The sequence below is a fragment of the Schistocerca serialis genome, chromosome 8 (assembly GCF_023864345.2).
Source record: "Schistocerca serialis cubense isolate TAMUIC-IGC-003099 chromosome 8, iqSchSeri2.2, whole genome shotgun sequence".
Taxonomy (NCBI): domain Eukaryota; kingdom Metazoa; phylum Arthropoda; class Insecta; order Orthoptera; family Acrididae; genus Schistocerca; species Schistocerca serialis.
This window is the reverse complement of record NC_064645.1, coordinates 205,339,073-205,364,823: the sequence shown is the minus strand read 5'-3', so window position 1 is coordinate 205,364,823 and position 25,751 is coordinate 205,339,073. Positions and strand designations below refer to the sequence as shown.

General features: G+C 41.0%; 1 protein-coding gene across 1 annotated transcript in view; it reads right to left on the bottom strand.

Moving 5' to 3' along the window:
• LOC126416252 (ankyrin repeat and IBR domain-containing protein 1-like) overlaps positions 1–25,751 on the bottom strand; it is a 567,140-nt gene that overhangs the window by 239,787 nt on the left and 301,602 nt on the right. The window contains exon 5 of the mRNA XM_050083876.1: positions 16,668–16,847. Coding sequence (XP_049939833.1) covers positions 16,668–16,847 — 180 coding nt within the window. The remainder of the gene's footprint in view (positions 1–16,667; positions 16,848–25,751) is intronic.

Below are 25,751 nucleotides of genomic sequence, written 5' to 3'. Positions count from 1 at the left end.
GTGCATTTCGTTTTGTGAAGCGTACAATTTTAAATTTTTCAATGTTTAATGCAAATTGCCGATGTTTACATTCTAGCTTCTTTCAGACAGTAGACCTACATCATTATAGATAACTGCATCATCTGCAGAAATTCTGAGGTTACTGTTAACAATGTCAATAAAATCATTAATAAACAACTTGTATAGCAAGAGTCCCAAAAAAACTACCCTGGGCACAACCAAACATAACTTGCTGCATCCTCCTTACAAAAAAATCCTGAATCCAGTCACAACTTTAACTTCATATCTCATACAACCTTAATTTTGATAATAAGTGTTCTGTTCAAAACTCCTCATTACATTTGAGCTCAGAATATGTTCTAAGATCCCAAAACAAACCGATGTCAAAAAATGTACATGAGGTTATCACAAAGAGGATCAAGATCTGTTGTACATGTAACAGATGGGACAGACAATACAAATTTGTTGAAAGGAAATCAGTATCATCATTTCACCCCATCAATGCGCAAGTCACCAAAGTGGCGTCAAATCGAAAGACTTGCACCCGGCGAACTGTCTACCCGATGGGAGGCCCTAGTCACACGACATTTACATTTAGTATCCAATGAGGGTGACATTTAGGATGCCAAATCGGCTGAGAGAGATGTACAGCATTAAAGAGACTGAGAGTGACGCACGCACGCACGCACACACATGCGTACGCGCACACACACATGCGTGCGCGCGAGCACACACACACACACACACACACACACACACACACACACACGAGAGAGAGGAAGCGAGGGAGGGAGGAAGGGATGGAAAGAGAGAGAGGGAGGGAGGGAGGGAGGGAGGGAGGGAGAGACTGCTCATATTAATAGGGAAGTATTTGTTGTGGAGATCAATGCATGACTGTTTCTGATCTTGAACAGTGTTATTACACTGTGACATCAAATTCAGTATCAATGGATGAGCAGTTTACTACCAACGAGTTCTTGTGCACTGCCAGAGGTGAAAAGGGTGGATATCCTGTACAGTATGAGAGAAAATTACATAGAGAGTTGTTTTGAACAACTGAATGAACAAATGAACATATTTGTGGACTCAAAGGGATCAGTTTCTCTGAACTGTGTGGGTAGGAACTCTTCCTATAAGATATCCTACACATACATAACACCCTGCCATAAACTTTCACTAGTCCCTGTCTCCAACCTACCATACTCTTCCCTGCTCATATTCAAGTATTACATTACACCTACAAATCCTTTCCCCTTCTCTCCACTCCCCCCCCCCCCCCCTTTCACTGTCTTTCAATAATGCACCTAACAGCATTTCCGTCCCAATCAAGTCCCTACATGCTCTGTGAGGCAAAACTAGCATCTTCCCCTGTTTGCACCCTGCCATCCTTCCCTCTCCCCATCTGCTCCGTACCCCCACCACCCATCCTTGATTGCTGCTCCTTCAAATGAAGTCGCCATTGGGTTTCAGCATCCTGAGACAGTGGTCATGTGTGTGAGTTGTGCTTGTGTGGATTTTTGTGTGTTTCCTACTGCAGAAGAAGAACTTTGTCCAAAAGATATAATATTTTAGCAGTCATTTCCATTGTGCCTGTCTGCAACTCACCACTTCCTCTGTAGGGTGAGACACAGTCTATCTTTCCATATCATTGTTATTCCATACTGGACGAAGTGAGTAAAGTTTAATACTTTTTCTGGATGGACTGCATGGGTTACTTGCAGCCTGATTAGTCTCTGTCGGGTGTGTGGTATCAGTGTGCAAACATCTTCTATCCATAGACTGTTTAGCAGCTGTCTGACAAAAAGGAGTTCTGGGTTGTATCCTCTTCACCATCTTGCACTACCACAAAGTGCAGGGAGTTCATTGATGCAGATCAGCTCATAGATTTCTATTTCAGCCCACTGAATAATACCCTCCCCACTGTTACTGTCTTCGTATTAACTCCATAGAGTGCTGTGGTTGTTGAAATCTCATATAATAAAGTTGACCTTGCCCCTGTTTAAGTTGTTACAACTTCAAAGGAAAGCTGGATGGATGATGAGCTATTGAAAGTCTGTAACCCAGAGAGGAGCCGTCTGATAACATGACAGAAGAAGAAGAAGGAGAGGAGGTTAATGCGGAATAAATATTTTTTTCGTTCAATTGGGGCTACAGTATGGTAAACATCATAGTAAGACATTTTGAAAAGGAAGTGCCCAGATTAGCTGTAATGAGGTTAATATTCTTTATTACGACAGCTGTTTAAATTTTAGTAGCATTCCCAAGTAAACTGTGAATGCAACATTTGTGATGGCTGTCCATGTGAATAATTATACATTTGAATAGTTCATTGGTACTTGTGTCTAGTTTGATTTTACATCCATATTGCATCTACAGTAAACTGTCATCAAGTAATTCAAAGATATCACTTGGTATGCACTAATTATAAATGTATGGAATACATTTTGCCACTTATTTGATGGTTTGTTTACTACAAAGTATGATTTGACATTTATTTGACAGTTGATTTACTATCATGCTACATGTTTACAGAGTCTAGACACTTAAGCAATGATAATGTTATATTTCACTGATTGGATTTTGCTGCAAATTATATCTATGGTCTGAGTACATTTTGTTGTCCTTTGTACTATCCAACTGAAATACTAAACAAACACACAGACATTAAACAGAAACATTATGTGGAAAACTCTATTGACATACTGGAACATGAAAAGGGACAGTATATACAGACAACAAAACATACTCAGATCAAAGATATAATTCACAGCAAAATCCAATCAGTGAAATTTAACATTATCATTGTTTAACTAGCTACACATTGTAAACATAACATTAGAGAACTGTCAAACTGTACTTTATAGTAAACAGACTATCAAATAAGTGACGAAACATGTGGCATACTTGTACAATTACTGCATGTCATGTAATCTATATGAATTAGACAGTGACAGTTTACTATAGAGGCGATATTGATGTCAAATCCAACTACACACAAGTATCAATGTACTATTCCAATGTATGATTATTCACATCAACAACCACCATATGTGTATATAATTTTACCAACGTCGTATTCACAGGTTACTTGAGAATGGCATTAAAGCTGAAACAGGTGTTATAATAATGGATATTAAACTTATTGCAGCTAGTCTAGACGTTTCCTTTTTTTTAAGTAATTGACAACCTAACAAACATTATTATGCCAATATTTATTATACGACAATATTTATTTGCATTAGATATTTGTTGTGCATAAAACCAGACTCCTCAGTTACTGACGGAAGACAATTAACAACAGCACAACTGGTTTACCAAGCAAATATTTTACTTTGTTTAGAATTTATTGGGATTAGAGGCAAAATTTATGTGGAAATTACTTTTGTCTTCAATTATGGCTGTTTGATCAACAGTTCATCAGAATGAATTCTGCTGGGAAACAGGTGCAAGAATTCCAGAATCTCTGAAGAGGATTGTCATCTCCTTCCCAAAACGTTCTCGGCAGTTGCTTTTGTTATGAATAAATACCGTCTCTGAAGTCTGTACTGCCCCCGTAGATAATCCCATAAGACAGTAGGGAGTAAAACTATGCAAATAATCTTGTATCCTGGTCTTGAAGTCAATATAATGGGGTGTTCCTGAGGGACAGATGAACGAACAGGCACTGGATAAGGATCAGTGACTATAAGGTAAATGATTAAGAGGAATTTTGAAAAAGGTTCTTAGGTTTATTGATAAAAGGGGCTATATTTGGTAGGAACCCTTGAGGAAGAATTATGGGGCTGAAGCCAGTAAGCAACCTCACGAGGAAAAAAATGGAAAAAAATTGACAAAAATTAACAGGAAAACTGAGTGGCTAAAGGCGAGATGCCTGAAGTTTAGTAAAGCTAGTGATGCACCCTACACACTTGTGAATCTAAGTCCATCGTCATAGAGTGGCAAATGATCAAACGAATTAATTGTTCTGGTCAAGACTGGCAAACCAAGAGAGAGTGTTCAGCTTGACTAGCTTCAGGGATCGGGGTGCCCCATCACATGACATGGGTCCTGCACTTCCCAATTGGTTGATCAGACAAACTGCACATTCAGTGTTGGGTGTAGGTAAAGTGTCCTTGGTTGCTAGTCACATATGCTGTGCTGAAACTGCACAATGGCACCCTGTGCTCGAAGGAAGAAAAGTTCCTCCCGTTCCAAGACACAGATTACAATAGGAAAATACAAAACAAAATATTTTTTGGAGTATTGGTTAGTTGGCTTGTACAGTGAGATATCTTTAAGTGCAAAATATGCTGAAGTGAACTTCTTGGTTAGTTTTTCTTAGTGGTATTCTTCTCAGGTTTTCAGCCTTATCCTAAAATCAATTTGTCATATTATTTCATCAGTTCACCTAGCTATCTTATTTAGATGCTGAGGCTCACCATTTCTGATGGCAACACCTGAAACAAAGGACTTAAATGACATAGGTTTCTAAAATTAAAGCTTTTGTCTCTATTAATAATAATAATAATATTATTAGAAAATGAAGTAAATGAATGGATACACAGAACTGCAGGCCAATACTGCTAAAATCTGGTTGTTGCAGGACTCTAGACCATACTTTAAGCTTGACTGTTATGATATTTCTGGAGGAAAAAAAAGCTTTGCTGAAACAATAGTTATTGATTCTGGATAAACTACTTATGTGAAACACAGTTAGCTTTGTTCACACACAATATATTGAAGTGTAGGTGAAGAGGTGGATTTCATCTAGGCCTACCTAGTTTTGCAAGATGTTTTTGGTACTGTGCCATGCTGTTCACTAATAACCAAAATATGAACAAACAGGGTATCTTCATGGACATGTAACTTCTCAGTTTTTACAATGAAATGAAATGTGTGTGTGTGTGTGTGTGTGTGTGTGTGTGTGTGTGTGTGTGTGTGTGTGTGTGTGGCTAGGGCCTCCTATTAGGTAGACCAGTCACCCGGTGCAAATTTTTTAGTTGACACCACTCTGGCGACAAGCATGCCAATGAGAATGAGTTGATGATGAAGACAACACAACAACCAGTCCTCAAGTGGAGAAAATCTCTGGCCCAGCCAGGAATCTAACACAAGCCCCTTGTATGCATTCTGCCACATTGACCACTCAACTATGGAGGCAGACATTTTTTACACTAATAGAAAGAATCAGAAAAACAGGACTATATGGTGAGGCTTACGTTCCAGACAGACCCAGCCTGGGGCTGGTAACAGTTAAAACACAAAGGGATCACTAACGTTCTTGGTGTGCATAAAAGAGTTATTGTTCACTGACTTGATGTTGCCTAAAGGAAAGTGTCATTTCACAATGAAATGTTCCACTTACACGGGAATTTCTGGAATAAGTACAACACTGTTCTCATAAATGTCTAAATGTACAGGTGCAAATTTTGAGTACTTGTGTTACAAGAAGGCTGTTGACAGTCCTGTTACCACCACCGTATATCTCACTTAACGATCACGAGTACAAAACTTCACTTTCGAAAGCTAAAATGGAATTATGTCTTGATTTCAAGAATCTAAAACGTGAGAGGGCACAATACCAAAAATGACTGAAATCTTTGAAACACTTTCTCGATTTATATCATGTAGTTGTTTTCTCTAACATTGAACTAGTATTCATCAGCCCTCCAAGGACTTTTATGGGGCTATATGATGTATATACCTTGCAACCTAATTAACATTTGTCTATTTCGAATCTGGTTCTCTCTCTTTTCGCATGTGCTCACCGTTCCCACTCTTTTTTTTCCGATCGGGCTTCGTACGCCAAATTACCAATTTGGTCATCAGGGGCCATTTAAATTCTCAGTAATTTTACTACATTTGTTTGTCTACAGTTTCCCTGAACAAACTCTCAGTAGTCAGTACTGCTGTTCGTTTTTAGGAATAGAACAGCATAGGGAGCAGACGGGGCTCGCAACTCCTTTACGGTAACTTGTTTACGCTCGCTTGCATCAATCACCACCATAGTCGGAGTGCGTCAATAGCGCTACACGAAATTAAAAATTGGAGTAACACATTCGGAGAGAATCTGAAACGAATACATGAGACACTAAGAATTTGTGGTCACTCGTAATTTTTCAACCTTCAATGGTAAACAATATTGGAACACTCCGGTTTTGTGCAAGTCAGTCAAGCTCTGTTTCTGTATAATCAAGCACGTGTAATTAAATGTTATACATTCGCAGTTAACTGCATTACTGTAATGTCTAACAGATTCCAAATTAAGAAAATAAATATAAACTCATGCTAGTCCGTTACACAGTGTAATTACTGCAAAAATAAAGCTGCACAGTAATACACCTTGTTACAGGTAAGCTTTTTTATGGAAATTTTTTTAGTAACATTTATCTTACTTCTTGGAGCATTGGCGACTCTGACAATTCCACTCACACTACTTGTAGTTGACCACATATCTGTACTGTCTCAAGTCTGAAATATTTATTGTCGTTGCGTCTAATAAATTAAGTTTCTCCATCATAAAACTGAAATAAAGTTTTTGGATCAGTGCTCATTTACGCCATGTATAGGCCTATACATGTACAGTGAAACTGACCATCTTTGAGTTGAGGAGCTCTTTTAGCGGAAAGTGTGAGTGAGGCAGGCACTGTTTCAGGTTTTTACCAACTCGAATTTCTCTCAAGCAAAACTGATAATTTTCTGTCGTTGCAGGCGCTGACGTCTACATACAATTTTTTTTCCCAAAATCAAATATGCAGCTCAAGTTAAAGAGCGAAAAAAGGTCGTATTAATAGCCTTTTAGACTATACAAGAAAAAATTTCGACACACTCCATAGACCGGTGACTCACATTAATGTGTGATACATCAGTCTCGAAAGTTTGATCTAACTGAGCTTAAACGGATTAAAGATGAAAGTGTTTAACACTGTGACATTCGGTGGGGGGAAAGTGAGCACACTGACGAATCTTAATGGGATATGTCACGCATGAAAACTTTAGAGAAGTTCGTCGAAACATGGTAGACAAATATACGTTAATGCACACTGTGGCTGAACTGAAAAGTAGTGAAAGGAACGTATCACAGTACAGCAAAACCAGCTCTAAGTGAACTACATTACAACTAACCTTAATTCAGACGAGCAGCTGTCAGACATAGGGTGTATTACGGTTGTCCGGCTCAATCGACAAGCGGGCTACGTCACTAGGTGTCAACAAACGGTTTTAAGGAGAACATTTTTAACAATGTAAGGAGTTTCCATCGTGAATACTGTGGCACAAGCCCGTATTAACGCACAGCAGAAGGACATGGAACAGGGCAAAAAAATAAAACACTGTGCCAATTTATAATAAGTAACATGTGGTGTGGTAGAGTGGAGATACGTAAGACACACCGTCTTTCGTAAGAGCTCTATCGCGGCGATGTGCTGTTCATAAAGCAAACAATCGGGCGCTCGCTTCTACCCTGCTGATACGTCAATTTATCTAACAATTTCAACTAGTACAGTACCAGTACTGAATTTGGGACGCCACTGTGTCGTTGAGTTCCGCTATCTGTGGAAAATGAACTGCTTTGTTTATTAGAGGTAGCTGTTATTCTCCGTATGTCGACAGATACTTGCAAATTAGAATTGTTACTAAATACTATTTACAAAAAAGAAACTGTGATTATTCTTTGTGGTGATTTCAATATTAATCTTCTAGTTGAAAGTCAACAAAAAAGGCAATTTTTGGACATATTAAATGTCACCACACATAAACAATTCAACTAGAATAACAAACACCTCCAATAAGCCTCATTGATAACATTTTCTCAAATATGTCAGCAACTGACATAGAGGTAACAAGCATAGATTTAGGATTGTCTGACCACAATGCTCTCACAATTGAAATCCCTTTAAGGTCAAAGGAAGATAAAGGTGTAAATAATATTTACAAAAGAAACTTATCTGTGGACAGCTGTCATCAGTTCATAAGTATCTTAGAAAATGAAAATTGGTTAGATGTTATGAAACAGTCAAGTGCAGATGAGGCATACAGTCTATTTGCATCGATTTATATGATGAACTTTGAGATGTGTTTTCCAAAGAAACTGACCAGAATCAAGTCTACTGGATACATAAAGTCAAGTTCTTGGATGACTCTTGGCATTAAGAAATCATGTGAAAACATGAAAAAACTGAATTCAGAGTTGAGGGAGTGTACAGATACTGATTTTATAGAATATGTAAAGAGGTATAGGAAAATATACCGCGGAGTAATTGCAAATGCAAATTTATTAAGTAATAATATGGAAATAAAAGAGTCCAGAAATAAAACTAAAATAGCATGGGAAATTGTGAAAAAAGAAACCGGGGTACCTATCAAAGACAAGGAAATTATTCTAAAAGATGAGGAGAATAAAATGGTAGATAAATATGTCATACCTAATTATATAGATAATTACTTTTTAAATGTACCACAGACATTAAGCAGGAATTTTGGGGAGCAGATTAAGATGGAAGCACTCAAGGCAGCCAGCAGTATGACGGCAGTTCCAACAAATGGAAAGGAAGTTTTAAAAGTGATTAAAAGTCTCAAGTCCAAGATGTCAGCTGGAGTAGATGAGGTGCCAATAATATTAGTAAAGAAAACAGCTAATCAGATTGCGAAACCATTGGTGCACATAGCAAACTTGTCAATGGCTGAGGGCGTGTTTCCACAAAAACTGAAAATTTCTAAAGTCATTCTCCTGTTGAAAAAGGGTGATAAACTTAAAATAGAAAACTACAGACCTGTCTCACTCCTCCCAACTTTCTCTAAAGTTTTAGGGATACTAATGAAATAGAGTCACACATTATCTTAATATGCACAATCTGATAAACAGTAATCAGCATGGATTTCAAGCTGGGAGAAGTACTGAAACAGTTGTACTAGAATACACAAAAGAAATAATCACTAAATTGGAAGAGGGAAAAATTGTAGTTGGGATAAATCTAGATTTGTCAAAAGCCTTTGACACTGTTGACCACAGCATACTTTTGAAAAAGCTTGAAGCTATAGCTATCAGAGGACCGGTAAAAAAGTGGTTTGAGTCTTATCTAGAAAAGAGGATGCAGGTGGTTGAAATTACAGCACTAAATATTAATCAAAAAATTAAACTAAGATCAGATCCAAGGGAGGTCACAGTAGGAGTACCCCAAGGAAGTGTATTAGGCCCCTTGCTGTTCCTCATTTACACTAATGATATTCAGGTGTCAGAGAGAAAAGCTAGAATCATGTTATTTGCTGATGATACTAGTTTAATAGTTAGTGATATGAAGCAGTCATTGCACAGTACTGTGGACCATGTCCTACAAGATATACAAAAATGGTTTAGTGCTAACAAGCTAACACTGAATGCAAAAAAAACTAATTATGTGCAATATGGAAAAATAAGTGAACAGGACAACCTAAATCCCACCATGGAGGGCAAACAACTTGAAAGAGTACAGAGTGCAAAATTCCTGGGTATGCACATTGATGAGAAGATTAATTGGAAGGACCATGTGGTGAGCTTAGCACTAAAACTAAATTCAGCATGTTTTGTGCGTAGAATAATTTCAAGAGTTTGTAATGACTGTACCAGATTAGTATATTTTGGCTATTTTCAGTCCATTGCATCCTATGGGATAGTATTCTGGGGAAAAACAAATTGTCGTCTAAATGAGATTTTCAAATTCTAAAAACGTGCTATTCAGATAATGACCCACAGCCCACCTCAAACACAGTGTAGGCCCCTTTTTAAAGCATTGAAAATTTTAACAATTCCGTCATTATACATTCTGAAATGTCTGTTGGTGATCAAAAGAAATCAGGACAAAATGAAAACCAATACAGACTTCCATAATTACGATACACGGCAATGTAAAGATCTCCAAATACAAGCTGTAACAAGGACCTGAAGCCAGAAACATGTATGTAATCAAGGCATCAAACTTTTTAATGCACTACCAAAACATATCAAAGAGCTGGAAAACGAGGATAAATTTAAAACTGTTATATAGAACCACATGCTTGACAAATGTTATTACAGCATAAGTGAATATCTCTGCGCAACTGTATAACAATATATGTTTAGGTTAATGTGACAAATGAAATTACATCAGTGCATAAGAAATTATGTTATAAAAACACTTATTAGTTGTATATTGTATTAAACATAAGATAGATTAATATGAATTCAGCACAGATACAAATTTTGTAAAGATATTATATAGTTGTTAAAATGTACCCTGACAAATCCTATATCACAAATGTGATCATTGGGATGATAATAAATAAATAAATAAAAATAAAAGAAATATAAATAAAGAAATGGGAGCTTAAATTTGTTTTGGAACGCTTTTCTTGAGAATCGTATGCTTCATTGCAGAGATTACTTTTTCGGCCACAACAAGTGTGCTGTACACATCTTTCTAGTCTGTGTTTTCACTACAAGTATTTACACAACGGCTTTGAAGTATCGATGTATCCGGAGAAATGGTTTCAATAGCGGCAGTGCTTATTTCCATAACACTAGTACAGTGGTTCCCAATCTGAGGGTAAATAGCTACCCTCTGAGGGATAAAATGTAATTTTCTGAGAACGTAAAACACAGTCACGAAACTAAATTGTTTTTTAAACCCATTACTACTATCACTGTTTCGTATGAGTATAGTACTGGTGACATACGTTACCAATAATGACATTTTTATTTTTTTCAAATAAACTGTAAGACAGACAAAACAACCAGGAGCGGTGGCAAAGGGAGAGGGGTTATAGCCCCCCCCCCTCTACAGTATCATATTATACTGGATAAAATGACTTCAGAAATCAGCGAATATATTACTTCAACAGATTCAATCATTTTTGTATAATTATATAGCAATGTAGAATTCAGTGTATTACATTTCAAACACATTTTAAAAAAAGAATAAGAGCGGTAAATACCTTACTATCTAAACCAATAAATATCATTCAACTTAAAATGGGCGTCTTATTATTTATTAATATACATTGAATGCATAATAATGAAAGGAGAGCTGAAACTATGGAAGAAAAGGTGGGTTGATGAAAGTAAAAGACCTGAAACAGCAATGAAGCTTTAAAGAACTGTGATAAGCAGTTTTTCCCAAATGTATATGTTTCACTTAAAATATTTAGGGCTATTCCTGTCACCACAAGCACTCCTGAACAAAGCTTCTCTACTTTGAGGCGAATAAAGACGTTTGTGTAACACAATGGGGCAGGTGAGACTAAATGGGATGGCTCTTGCAAATATCAATAAAGAAACAGATATGGACATTGAAAATATCGTTGACATATTCAGTAAAAAGTAATAGAGACGAATGAGCATGAAAAATTGGGCAGAAGACGAAAATATCCAGTGAATTTAGTTACAGATTCTTTCCTTATATTCATGTCAAGTTCAAGTTTTTACATTCATGTCATCTTACGTATCCAGTAAATTAATGAAAACTTATTTGTCGTAAGTTGACCTTTTTTATGGTTTATGTAATTTATAAAATCTCCCATGTTAAAATAAGGTTTTTTTTTATTTTTTTATTTATTTTTTTTTTTTTTTTACAGGGAACTCCAACATAGTTACCAAAAACTAATTTAAGCAACACCAAATTTTACCAATTTGTAGGTGGAGAACCCCAACTCTCCTTTTGTTAAGCGATATTCTATTCCCCCAAATCTCCTGCCCCCCATTAGCCCCAACCCCCCCAACCGCCCCCCTTGACCGACTTCTAGAAACGCCTTGAAACCGACGCACCACGAAAGAATTTTCCGAATGGGACGGAAATCGGTAGATGTGATGTAAATGTACTGAAACGTCCCCTTAAAAAAATTATGAATTACTGTGCTGGTAAACTTCTTACGTTATTTGATTTTGAAACAGCTGAGCAAAACTGAACGTAGTTAGACAGTTCCCTCTCTACTTATTCTGATCATCACTAAACTGACACACAATATTTTTTTTAGCGTAACGCAATCTGACTTTCAATAGGCTCTACAAAAGAATGGCCCTCACTAACAATAACCTATACCTTTCATGAATAACTTACCTCACAAAAATCTTCGTTACTCGAACTATTGCAATACAGCAAGCGCCAACACTGACAGCTAAATAAAAGATTCTAACTACTGAAGGCACTAACTACTGATAGGCATAGTTAGAAAGATTTTGATAGAGAACAAACAATGTATTTACCTTAATAGCGTTCAAAAGTCATTTTACATATATCCGCTATGTAAGTAGGCTGTTTAGGTTTTTATGTTGGTAACGCCACGTAGCGCTCTGTATAAAAATCACTGACTGTACTGTGTGCAGTCTGTGGCTGGTTGGACTCATTGTTGGAATATTCACTTGTGTAGTGTTGGGCAGTTGGGTGTGAACAGCGCGTAGCGTCGTGCAGTTGGAGGTGAGCCGCCAGCAGTGGTGGATGTGAAGAGAGAGATGCCAGAGTTTTGAGCGGACGATCTGGACGTGTGTCCGCCAGAAAAAGGAAATTTGCAAAGATGGATGTCATTAATTGATAGAAATATATATAACGACTTTTGAACGCTATTAAGGTAAATACATTAGTTGTTCTCTATCAAAATCTTTCATTTGCTAACTATGCCTATCAGGAGTTAGTGCCTTCAGTAGTTAGAATATTTTATTTAGCTGGCAGTATTGGCGCTCACTGCATTGCAGTAGTTCTTGTAACGAAGATATTTGTGAGGTAAGTGATTCATAAAAGGTATAGGTTATTGTTAGTCAGGGCCATTCTTTTGTAGGGATTATTGAAAGATTGCGTTGCGCTAAAAAAATATTGTGTGTCAGTTTAGTGATTATCAGAATAAGTAAAGAGAGAACTGTCTGAGTACGTTCAGTTTTGCTCAGCTGTTTGAAAACCAAATAACGTAAGAAGTTTACCAGCACAGTAATTCATAATTTTTCTGAGGGGACGTTTCAGTACAAACAAACAAGTGATTACAATTTCAGAAATATTGGATCTTTATTCAAGAGCGAGAGCTTCACAAACTGAGCAAGTCAATAACGCGTTGATCCGCCTGATCGGCGTGGCATTGGTTGACTGTGAGTTGTATCCTCCTAAGAGACATTGTGCCAAATTATGTCCAATTCACACGTTAAATTGTCAAAATCCCGAGCTGACTGGAGGGGCCTGCCCATAATATCCCAAACGTTCTCAGTTGATGAGAGATGTAGCGACCTTGCTGGTCAAGATAGGGTTTATTTGTCATGAAGATCAGCAGTAGAAATTCTCGCCGGGAGCGGGCGGGCATTATTTTTCTGAAATGTTAGCTCAGGATGGCTTCTTATGAAGGGCAACAAAATGGGACGTAGAATATCGTCGACATACCGCGGTGCTGTAAGGGTGCTGCGGATGACTACCAAAGAAACCTGCTATGAAATAAAATGTGGCACCCAGACCATCATACATTGTTGTCGGGCCGTATGGGAGCGACTGTCATGTGGTATCCCGCCGTTGTCTGGAGTGTCTCCAGACACGTATTCGGCCTGGAATGTCATTGCCTGGAGTAGAATTGTCTTCAGTGATGAGTCATGCTTCGAACTGAGACTCAATGATCAGCGAAGACGTGTCTGGAGATCCGCCGGATAGTGGTGGGATACCAACCTGACTGTCGCCCGCCATATTGCCCGACCACCAGGAGTGATTGTCTCAGCAACAAACGAACTGACAGCACAACAAAACAGTGACTGTCTAATGACTACTACACGGACTGGGTGTTGTGCTGTCTTCATCATCATTTCATCCCAATCTGGCGCGCAGGTCGCCCAATGTGGCGTCGAATCTAATACCTGAACCAAGGCGGCCGAACCTGCCCCGCAAGGTGCCTCCCGCCCAATGACGCCAAACACTCATTTCCATTATTATTATTATTATTGGCGGTGGTCAGACACAAAGCCTGAGGTCTTCCAATTTCTGATTGCGCACACTTTTTCCAGAGCTTCTGCCATTGGTGGAAACATTTCTGTAACTCATCTTCTGTAATATCCCCCAAGACCCTCGTCACAGCTTTTTGGACATCTTGTGCTGTTTGAAAATGGTGTCCCTTGACCACCGTTTTGACTCTTGGAAATAGAAAAAAGTCGCACGGAGCGATATCTGGTGAATAAGGTGGCTGTGGTAATACTGAAATTTGTTTTGAGGTTAAAAATTGCTGACAGAGCAGTATGGGATGGCGCATTATCGTGATGCAGACTCCAATTATCAGCAATGTTGGCACGGATACGAAGAACTCTTTTACGAAGTCTTTCTAAAATTTCTTTGTAATAATATTGGTTAACTGTTTGTGCAGGAGACACCCACTCTTTATGAACAATTCCCTTGGAATCAAAGAACCACACAAGCATGCGAGCTTTTTTTGGTCTGGGTGATCCCTTTGCGCACCATTGCGAACTTTGGCGCTTTGTCTCTGGATCGTACTGAAAAACCAACTTTCATCACCAGTAATAACACGGCTCAACAATTCTGGATTGATTTCCGTTTGCTCTGCCGCCACATTTTTCTGTGTTTCTCACTGTTGTGGTATGAGATCTTTGGGGACCATTTTTGCACAAATCTTTCTCATACCAAGATCTTCAGTTATTATTAGATGAACCATTTCTCGATTGATGTTCAGTTCTTCTGCAATCATTTTCATGGATAGTCTTTGATCAGATCATACGAGTTCACGCACCCTGGCCAAGTTGGCATCCGTCCGTGAGGTTGATGGTCGTCCACTGCGGTCTTCATCTTCAATATTCGTTCTGCCTTCACTAAACACCTCATGCCAACGATAAACTTGAGCTCTTGACGTAACCGCCTCTCCAAAAGCCTTCTAAAGTTTACTGTAGTGGTGGTGGTGGGTAGTGTTTAACGTCACATTGGCAACGAGGTCATTAGAGACAGAGCGCAAGCTCGGGTTAGGGAAGGATTGAAAAGGAAATCGGCCGTGCCCTTTCAAAGGAACCATCCCGGCATTTGCCTGGAACGATTTAGGGAAATCACGGAAAACCTAAATCAGGATGGCTGGAGACGGGATTGAACCGTCGTCCTCCCGAATACAAGTCTAGTGTGCTAACCACTGCGCCACCTCGCTCGGTCTGAAGTTTACTGTAAATTGTCGTCGCGTTTTCACCCAATTTAACGCAAAAAGAATGGCATACCGTTGCGCAATATTATGTGGTTACATTTCCGTGACGAGAGACACAAACACGCGTTACTTATTACAGCACAACTCACGACTGAGCAGTTGCATCGATGTGCCGCTTGGACTAGAAGCAGCTTATAGACGAAGGTCAAAGATATTGTGCCTACACAAGCCTGCAGGGTTGCCACATCTTGCAAAGAAAATCAGTCTCATTACTGTATTGTGACACCTCGTATATCTTCTTCTAGTCAGTGTTTACATATGATTCTTTCTTGGTCGATTCTGCATAGAACTCATCTTTCCTTACGTATCAGTTCATCTGATTTTCAACGTTCTTCTGTAACACCACATCTCAAACGCCATCGATTCTCTTCTGTTCCAGTTTCCCTCTATCCATGTTTCAGTACCATACAATGTTCTGTTCCAAACCAACATTCTCAGCGATTTCTTCCTCATGTTAAGGCCTGTGTTTGACGTTAGGAGACATCTACTGGTCATGAATGTACTTTCTGCCTTTGTTAGTCTTATATTTGATACTAGTAGACTTCTGTTGGCAGGGAATGCACTTTTTGCCTGTGCTAGTCTGCTTTTTTATGTCCTCCTTGCTTCTTCCACAATGGGTTATGCTTCCAATCTAGCAAAATTCCTTAACTTTGTCTATTTTGCGATCTCCAATGCTGATGTTAAGGTTTTTGCTATTCTCATTTCTACTACTTCTCATTTCCTCTGTCTTTCTTCGGTTTACTCTCAAACCGTATTCTGTATTCATTAGATTGTTCATTCCACTCAACAAATCCTGTAATTCTGTAATTCAGTTCATTAAAATACCACAATGTGGTAACATATACATCGTCCTTGGAAGAACCCGAGAGCTTCGATTTTTTATTTTATTTCACACCCGTTTGTGTGTAGTCCAAAGAACACTGATTTTCCTTCATCAAGTGTACTACGAGTATATGGCTGGGGAAAACGCGACACTCTACCACCTTGGTAACTGCCAGTGCTCTTTTATTTTTATCCATATGTCTAATATATTCCCCTGATGCTGAGAGAAAAACTCTTTTTCGCTAAATACGCATGACCAACTCAAAATAGTCTATGTTTGGCAAACAAGTCATTAAAAGCTGCACACTGCCAAATAATTTGACAAACAAGTAAAGTTTGACAAATTTTCCGGTCGTTTACATGGGCCTTATCCGACAAATTGCTTTGTTATAAAGAGCCTATACGCAGAGCAGACAGACTCACTACTTTGTCGAAGCAGATACTGCGAGCTACAGGGAATATCTGGATTCTGAAACTAAAACGTTGATGGGCAGAAAGTACAAGGTGTAAACTGTTAAGTGTGCGCTACAACCAACCATAGTAAAATCGATTTACACTCTGAGTTAGCAAAAGAAAGTTATATGTAGCGTAGGCCTGTATGCTACATAACGACTGAGGTCGATACCGTAGTTTGTAGCGTATGTAGTAATTGGTTGATACCAAAAGTGAGCGGTTCGCTGGAGGGGGCAGGTACTCACGAAGACCATGCGGGACTCGAGGAGGCGCGCGATTTCGTGGTGGCTGGCGCGCATGGCCAGGTCGCAGGGCGTCAGCTTGTCGTGGTTCTCCTGGAAGAGGGGCGCACCGTGCGCCAGCAGCAGCTCCACGCACCGCTCCAGGCCGCTGCTCGCCGCACAGTGCAGCGCCGTGTTCCCCTTCTGCAACACCGCACCACCTCTGCTACAGCTTACCCAGCACCCTAATGAAATTCAACAGCTATCGAAACTCTGAATTCATTGTGGGTTGCATAAAACAACTGCAAAAACACGTGGATTTTATTTATTCGAATTTTAACCGTACAAGGACATTCATCTGCCCCTACCGATGGGTTAAATGCAACCCCCAACGTCTTCAAAACTGCACACGAGATTTTCGTAATGTCTTGCTCACTACAAGCGAACTCTTAGGGCTCCAGAAACAATGAACAGCTCCTTTTTGTAGGACATTTAATGTACACTACTGGACATTAAAATTGCTACACCAAGAAGAAATGCACATGATAAACGGATATTCAATGGACAAATATATTATACTAGAACTGACATGTGACTACATTTTCACGCAATTTGGGTGCATAGTTCCTGAGAAATCAGTATCCAGAACAACCACCTCTAGCCGTAATAGTGTCCTTGATACGCCTGGGCATTGAATCAAACAGAGATTGGATGGCGTGTACAGGTACAGCTGCCCATGCAACTTCAACACGATACCACAGTTCATCAAGAGTAGTGACTGGCGTATTGTGACGAGCCAGTTGCTCGGCCACCATTGACTAGACGTTTTCAATTGGTGAGAGATCTGGAGAATGTGTTGGTCAGGGCAGCAGTCGAACATTTTGTGTATCCAGAAAGGCCTGTACAGGACCTACAACATGCGGTCATGCATTATCCTGCTGAAACGTAGGGTTTTGCAGGGATTGAATAAAAGGTGGAGCCACGGGTCGTAACACATCTGAAATGTAACGTCCACTGTTCAAAGTGCCGTCAATGAGGACAAGAGGTGAACGAGACGTCTAACCAGTGGCACCCCATACCATCACGCCAGGTGATACACCAGTATGGCGAAGACGAATACACGCTTCCAATGTGCGTTCACCGCGATGTCGCCAAACACGGATGCGACCATCATGATGCTGTAAACAGAACCTAGATTCATCCGAAAAAAATGATGTTTTGCCATTCGTGCAGGCGCTCCTGTCTGTTGTGCTGCGTAAGGGTAACCGTAGCCATGGTCTCCGAGCTGATAGTCCATGCTGCTGCAAACGACATCGAACTGTTGGTGCAGATGGTTATTGTCTTGCAAATGTCCCTATCTGTTAACTCAGGGATCGAGACGTGGCTGCACGATCCGTTACAGCCATGCGGATAAGATGCCTGTCATCTCGACTGCTAGTGATACGAGGTCGTTGGGATCCAGCACGGCGTTCCATATTACCCTCCTGAACCCACCGATTCCATATTCTGTTAACAGTCATTGGATCTTGACCAACGCGAGCAGCAATGTCGCGATACGATGAACCGTAATCGCGATAGGCTACAATCCGACCTTTATCAAAGTCGGAAACGTGATGGTACGTATTTCTCCTCCTTACACGAGGCATCACAACAACGTTTGACTAGGCAACGCCTGTCAACTGCTGTTTGTGTATGAGAAATCGGTTGGAAACTTTCCTCTTCTTAGCACGTTGTAGGTGTCGCCACCGGCGCCAATCTTGTGTGAATGCTCTGAAAATCTAATCATTTGCATATCACAGCATCTTCTTCCTGTCGATTAAATTTCGCGTCTGTAGCACGTTATCTTCGCGGTGTAGCAATTTTAATGGCCAGTAGTGTATCTCAATACAAAATTTAACTACATTAAATGTCTTACAAAATGTTCGATGTTCTCTTTTTCTGTTGGCAAATAGTGAGCAAGAGAATACCAAAATATTGCATACGCTATTTGAAGGCGTTGCGGTTTGCATAAAATCCACTGGCAAGGCTGCTGAATAACTCTGTATACAATGGTAATGGTTGGGGGGATGTATGAACGGGTATATAACAGGTATACTGTATTTTTCTCTGTTCTAAGACCATTTTTGTAATTTTTTAAGATATTCCAATAATCATCCCTTGTAACTGAAGCAATGACCAATGGAATGGAATTGTTCCAGTCTGGAACAATACTGGATTACAAAGAATGCTGAACAGGTTCTATAAAAATGGACAGAAGTATTCAATACACCTCCACCAAACAGGCTATCAATTTACAGGTTGAGACATTTCATCAAAGTGGGTCTGTCTGTAACATGCCAAAGAGTGGTCGACAAGTGAGTGTTGCTACCCATGAAAATGAAACGGTAACCTGCAGGAATTTATCCAAAGCCCAAAGAAATCCAAAAGGAGAGCCTATTTTGAGTCGTACATTTCCTGTAGATCCTTGGGTTGTCTAATGGAGTGTTTAGGTTTCCAAGAGTATCACCCAAGATTACTTCGAGGATTGCTAGAGGATGATCTAGATCGCTGTTTAGAATTCTGCGAGATGCTTTTGAAGGAAGAAGTGCAAGGTGACGGCGTAATTAGAAAAATTTGTTGGACTAAGCGAATTTTTAGCTGCCAGTCGCTATTAATAGGCATAAGTATATGTGCCACAACACAGAAAGCTTCCATCCTGTAACTAAAAAACAATTGAACTAACCTGGAGTTAAAGTTTCGGCGTGCCTATCATGTCAATGGATCATTGAGTTTTATATATATATAGGGTGTTACAAAAAGGTACGGGCAACCTTTCAGGAAACATTCCTCACACACAAATATAGAAAAGATGTTATGTGGGCATGTGTCCGGAAACGCTTAATTTCCATGTTAGAGCTCATTTTAGTTTCGTCAGTATGTACTGTACTTCCTCGATTCACCGCCAGTTGGCGCAATTGAAGGAAGGTAACGTTGACTTCGGTGCTTGTGTTGACATGCGACTCATTGCTCTATAGTACCAGCATCAAGCACATCAGTACGTAGCATCAACAGGTTAGTGTTCATCACGAACGTGGTTTTGCAGTCAGTGCAATGTTTACAAATGCGGAGTTGGCAGATGCCCATTTGATGTATGGATTCGCACGGGGCAATAGCCGTGGCGCGCTACGTTTGTATCGAGACACATTTCCAGCACGAAGGTGTCCCGACAGGAAGACGTTCGAAGCAATTGATCGGCGTCTTAGGGAGCACGGAACATTCCAGCCAATGACTCGCGACTGGGGAAGGCCTAGAACGACGAGGACACCTGCAATGGACGAGGCAATTCTTCGTGCAGTTGACGATAACCCTAATGTCAGCGTCAGAGAAGTTGCTACTGTACAAGGTAACGTTGACCACGTCACTGTATGGAGAGTGCTACGGGAGAACCAGTTGTTTCCGTACCATGTACAGCGTGTGCAGGCACTATCAGCAGCTGATTGGCCTCCACGGGTACACTTCTGCGAACGGTTCATCCAACAATGTGTCAATCCTCATTTCAGTGCAAATATTCTCTTTACGGATGAGACTTCATTCCAACGTGATCAAATTGTAAATTTTCACAATCAACATGTGTGGGCTGGCGAGAATCCGCACGCAATTGTGCAATCACGTCATCAACACAGATTTTCTGTGGACGTTTGGGCAGGCATTGTTGGTGATGTCTTGATTGGGCCCCATGTCCTTCCACCTACGCTCAATGGAGCACGTTATCATGATTTCATACGGGATACTCTACCTGTGCTGCTAGAACATGTGACTTTACAAGTACGACACAACATGTGGTTCATGCACGATGGAGCTCCTGCGCATTTCAGTCGAAGTATTCGTACGCTTCTCAACAACAGATTCGGTGACCGATGGATTGGTAGAGGCGGACCAATTCCACGGCCTCCACGTTCTCCTGACCTCAACCCTCTTGACATTCATGTATGGGGACATTTGAAAAATCTTGTCTACGCAACCCCGGTACCAAATGTAGAGACTCTTCATGCTCGTACTGTGGACGGCTGTGATACAATACGCCATTCTCCAGGGCTGCATCAGCGCATCAGGGATTCCATGCGACGGAGGGTGGATGCATGTATCCTCGCTAACGGAGGACATTTTGAACATTTCCTGTAACAAAGTGTTTGAAGCCACGCTGGTAAGTTCTGTTGCTGTGTGTTTCCATTCCATGATTAATGTGATTTGAAGAGAAGTAATAAAATGAGCTCTAACATGGAAAGTAAGCGTTTCCGGGCACATGTCCACATAACATATTTTCTTTCTTTGTGTGTGAGGAATGTTTCCTGAAAGTTTGGCCGTACCTTTTTGTAACACCCTGTATAACATCTGTCTCAACATGCTGCAGGATATTGGTATTCCAATTCCACAATTACTACTGCAGGGTTCTAAAGGAGTTCTTCTTACAGTAAAATGGGCCTCCTCTCCACTATGCTTTAACAGTGCGTCAGTTTCTTGATAACAAATTACCCCGTCGGTCGGCCGCGGTGGCCGAGCGGTTCTAGGCGCTTCAGTCTGGAACCATGCGGCTGCTACGGTCGCAGGTTCGAATTCTGCCTCGGGCTTGGATGTGTGTGTTGTCCTTAGGTTAGTCAGGTTTAAGTAGTTCTGAGTTATAGGGGACTGATGACCTCAGATATTAAGTCTCATAGTGCCCAGAGCCATTTGAACAATTTTTTTTTTTTAGTTACCCAGTAACTGGATACGCTGACAGGGTACAATTGAATCGCCACCAGGATCGCTAGAACTTACTTCAATGGACCTATTCTTTTGGTGTGTTATCAAATATAACGTATTTGCAAGAAAACCAAACACTATTGATGACATGTGTCAGTTCAAAAGAGAAGCGTGCCAAGACATTCATGATAATAAAGAACTCTGTGCTACAGTGTAGTAACCACACTACAAAAATGTGGAAATGCTGATGGCCGGCAATTTGAGTACTCAAAACACTGAACTTATTGTGACTTCATAAACCTACTTCATGTAATTTTCTATAACACATTTTTCATTCCAAGCTATTTTCTATAATACATAATAATTGCCACTAAAACGTTCCTCAGACCATGACGCTACTTCCTGGTTGCAGGGTGTTTCCTTTCAGATGTTTCACACCGTACATGTCACTGATCATCTGTCCACTACAGCGTAGGAAGTGATTCATCTGAAAGGGCCACCTGTCGGCACCCAGTGGCCTCCTTTTGCGTGCAAATTCCAGTCTTCGTCGCCGATGAACAGCAGTGAGCATGGGTGCATGAACCACGCGCCTGCCGCCTAGGCCCGCATGCAGCAACGTTCACTGAACGGTCGTTGACACGCCGATGGTAGCCCCTTGGTTCATCTAGGCGGTCAGCTGATCAGTAGTTGCACGTCTATTCGCCCGTACATAACTCTGGAGCCATCGTTCACCCCTGTAATCTACGGCCCGTTGTGCACCACAGTTGCCTCACCTTCGGTTTTAGGTAGTGCCGTTTTGTTATGCACGGTATACTTTAATCAAGGTGGCACGTTAATAGTTTACAAAATTAGCCGTTTCAGAAATACTCCCACCCTTGACTCGAAAGCCAATTATCATGCCCTTTTGGAAGTCGCATAAATCGCTCCGTTTCCGCATTACAACAACTGCACCTTTTCCACGACTCTCTGATTGCTGGTGCTGCCGCCTGCCGTCTGCGATTGGTTATCACACTCTGATGTCGAACATACGAGGGTCGTTTGAAAAGTTCTTCCAAAAATAAAAACTACTTACGTGTTTGGAGTAAACCTTTTTTATTTTCCGACATAGTCTCCGTTTAGACTTATACACTTCGTCCAACGCTGTTCTAATTTGTTGATCCCTTCTGAATAATAGGAATCGTCCAAGTCTGCAAAATAGCTATTAGTTGCTGCAATCACCTCCTAGTTTGAATAAAATCTTTGTCCTGCCAACCATTTCTTGAAATTGGGGAACAAATAGTAGTCCGAGGAAGCCAAGTCTGAAGAAGAGGGGGGATGTGAAACGAGTTGGAATGCTATTTCCAATAATTTTGTGGCCACAATCACTGAGATGTGTGCTGGTGCATTGTAGTGATGGAAAAGGGCTTTTTTGCGGTCCAATCGCTGGCGTTTTTCTTGCAGCTCCGTTTTCAAACGGTCCAATAAAGATGAATAATATGCACCTGTAATAGTTTTACCCTTTTCCAGATAGTCGATGAGAATTATCCCTTGCGAATCCCAAAAGACAGTCGCTATAACCTTTCCGGACGGAGGAATGGTCTTCCCCATTTTTGGTGCAGATTCTCCCTTGGTAACCCATTGTTTAGCTTTCTGTTTGGTCTCAGGAGTATAGTAATGTATCCATGTTTCATCCACAGTGACGAAACGACGCCTAAAGTCCTGCGGATTCTTCCTGAACAGCTGCAAACCATCCTTGCAACACTTCACGCGATTCCGTTTTTGGTCAAGCGTGAGCAATCGCGGAACCCATCTTGCGGATAGCTTTCTCAAATCCAAATGTTTATGCAAAATATTATGTACCCGTTAATTAGAGATGCCCACAGCAGTAACAATCTCACCCACCTTAACTCTTCTGTCATCCATCACCATATCATGGATATTATCATTGATTTCTGGAGTCTTAACCTCCACAGGGCGTCCAGAACGCTGACATTTTCCAGAAGTGTTTTTGTGAGAACGACCATGAACTGTCGCGTCTTACCAGGCCACCGCAGTCACCAGATCTGAATATTACTGACCTTCACTGATCTACTTTGGAGAGAAGGATGCATTATAACTATCCACCTCCGTCATTTTTACCTTAACAGTCCACTATTTTGTAGAAAGGATGGTAAAGAGTCTCTCGAATACCACACTGGACCTGTATTTGTCAACTGCAAAGCTTGAAGCTGTTTTCAATGCCAACGGTTCTGTTACCTCATATTAGTCATGGTAATTTGTTATTTTTTGATATTTCTATATTTTCGTCCACTCCTGTTTAAACCACTTGACAACAGAAGTGAAGCAACCAGAAGTCATCATCTGATGTTAATGCAACTTCTTGCACGTACACACCTTCGGCAAGTAAGCAAATGGTTAGTGTTGCAAATTCCTGTGACAGGTAAAACAGCTACCAGAGTTTATTGGTGTTGTTAGTGGTTAATGTTGTTACAAAGCCTGGTAGGGTAGACAGTACAACAGGCGTGAGTATTCGTGTGAAACAGCGTCATCATCACGTGACAGAGTTTGAATCTGTGCCTCATTATTGGTCTCCATTTGGCTGGCTATTCGAAACGTGCAATATCCAGATTGTGCCGCATTGGATGTCACAATGGACCGACGTTGGACTGCGTGGGAACGTAAAGACAACACATCCGTCGTCAGGGTACCGGCTGATCACGTCCTATCAGTATAAGGGAGGATCACCGTATTGTGCACCAGGCACATCGTAACTCCTTCACATCTGCGCCTACTATCCGAGAATAAGTAATGGACTCCCTGTAACATTCTTTGTTATCTGGCACCACTGGTCGGATACCAGCAGCGGCCGGACTGCAGGTGAGTCGGCGTAAGTTGATCCCTAAAGGTGGGCTCGGCGAGGCAGCTTCGAGAGCCTGCCTCAACCAATAACGTAAGGCGGTTTGGTAAACGTCTCTATGGCAACGCTTCAGTGTCGTCGCAGCTCTTTAGATTGCCACTATTTTCGTCTACAGCCGTTAGCGCTTCGCAGTTGAAGGCTTACCAACAGCGCTACGAAATGTCAGGAATCTCCTTACGCCGTCTCAACTATAGGGAATTAGCATTCAACGCCGGCAACACCACTACATATACAGCTGGGTTTGGAATGGTGCCGTGACTGGAAAGCATGGGCGGCTGATGAATGATGACGCATTCTGTTCAGTGATGAATCGTAGTTTACACTACCCTGCGCCGGCCGGAGTGGCCGTGCGGTTCTAGGCGCTACAGTCTGGAACCGCGAGACCGCTACAGTCGCAGGTTCGAATCCTGCCTCGGGCATGGGTGTGTGTAATGTCCTTAGGTTAGTTAGGTTTAGGTAGTTCTAAGTTCTAGGGGACTGATGACCTCAGTAGTTAAGTCCCATAGTGCTCAGAGCCATTTGAACCATTTTGAACACTACCCTGCATGACCAACGTTGGTGAGTATGGTCGCGACCTAAGGTGAAGTTCCATTCTTCCAATGTTTCTGAGAGGCACAACAGCGCTACTCCTGAGGAAGCACTAAGTAGGGAACATAAATTTTAAACTGATACTTTCATCCATTCTTGAAAAATATGGGTCTTAACAGACGGGTAGACAGACAAACGGACAACAAAGTGATCAAGGATTTCAGAGACGCTTTAGCTGCTTTTGTGGGCATTGAAAATTTGTGTCCAGAGCAGGGCTCGAATCCAGGGAACTCCGATGGCACAATGATAGGTCCTCCTGTGTTACCTCTCCTGTGACAGTATAGAGGTGAAATTTTTTAACAGGACAATACTCGGTCGCAAGAGGCACTTGTGTTTACGAAATGTGCGTATAATGTGAGGTACACATGTGACCAGCAAAATCGTCACATCTATCGCCGATAGAATACGTGTGGGACCAGAATAGATGCCAACTGCGTTCCAGTGCCAATATCCAGGATATTGCAGCTTTATGACATCCTTCCCACCTGAATCAGTATATGCATCCAGGCCAGTGCATATGTAGTGTCGCACTGAAAAGTGGGCTCGTACGTCGAAGATCAAGTTCTTTGTAAATCTGACTCGGTGTTGTAATCACTACAGTAACATCACATCCCCTCTAAAGCTGTGAAGCTGATGTCAGTCTGCGCCATTCTCGGCACACTCTTGACACTGGGGAGCTCGGAATACAGAATTCCCTAATTACTTCCGAATCGGAATGTCCCATGCGTCTAGCTCCAACTGCCATTCCGCGTTCAAAGTCTGGTAATTCAGGACATAATCATGCCGGAAACCTTCTCATATGAGTCACCGAGTACAAATGACAGCTCCGTCAATGCACTACTCTTTTATACATTGTATACGCTATACTACCGCCCCGCCATGTGCGTATAGCTGTCCCATGACTT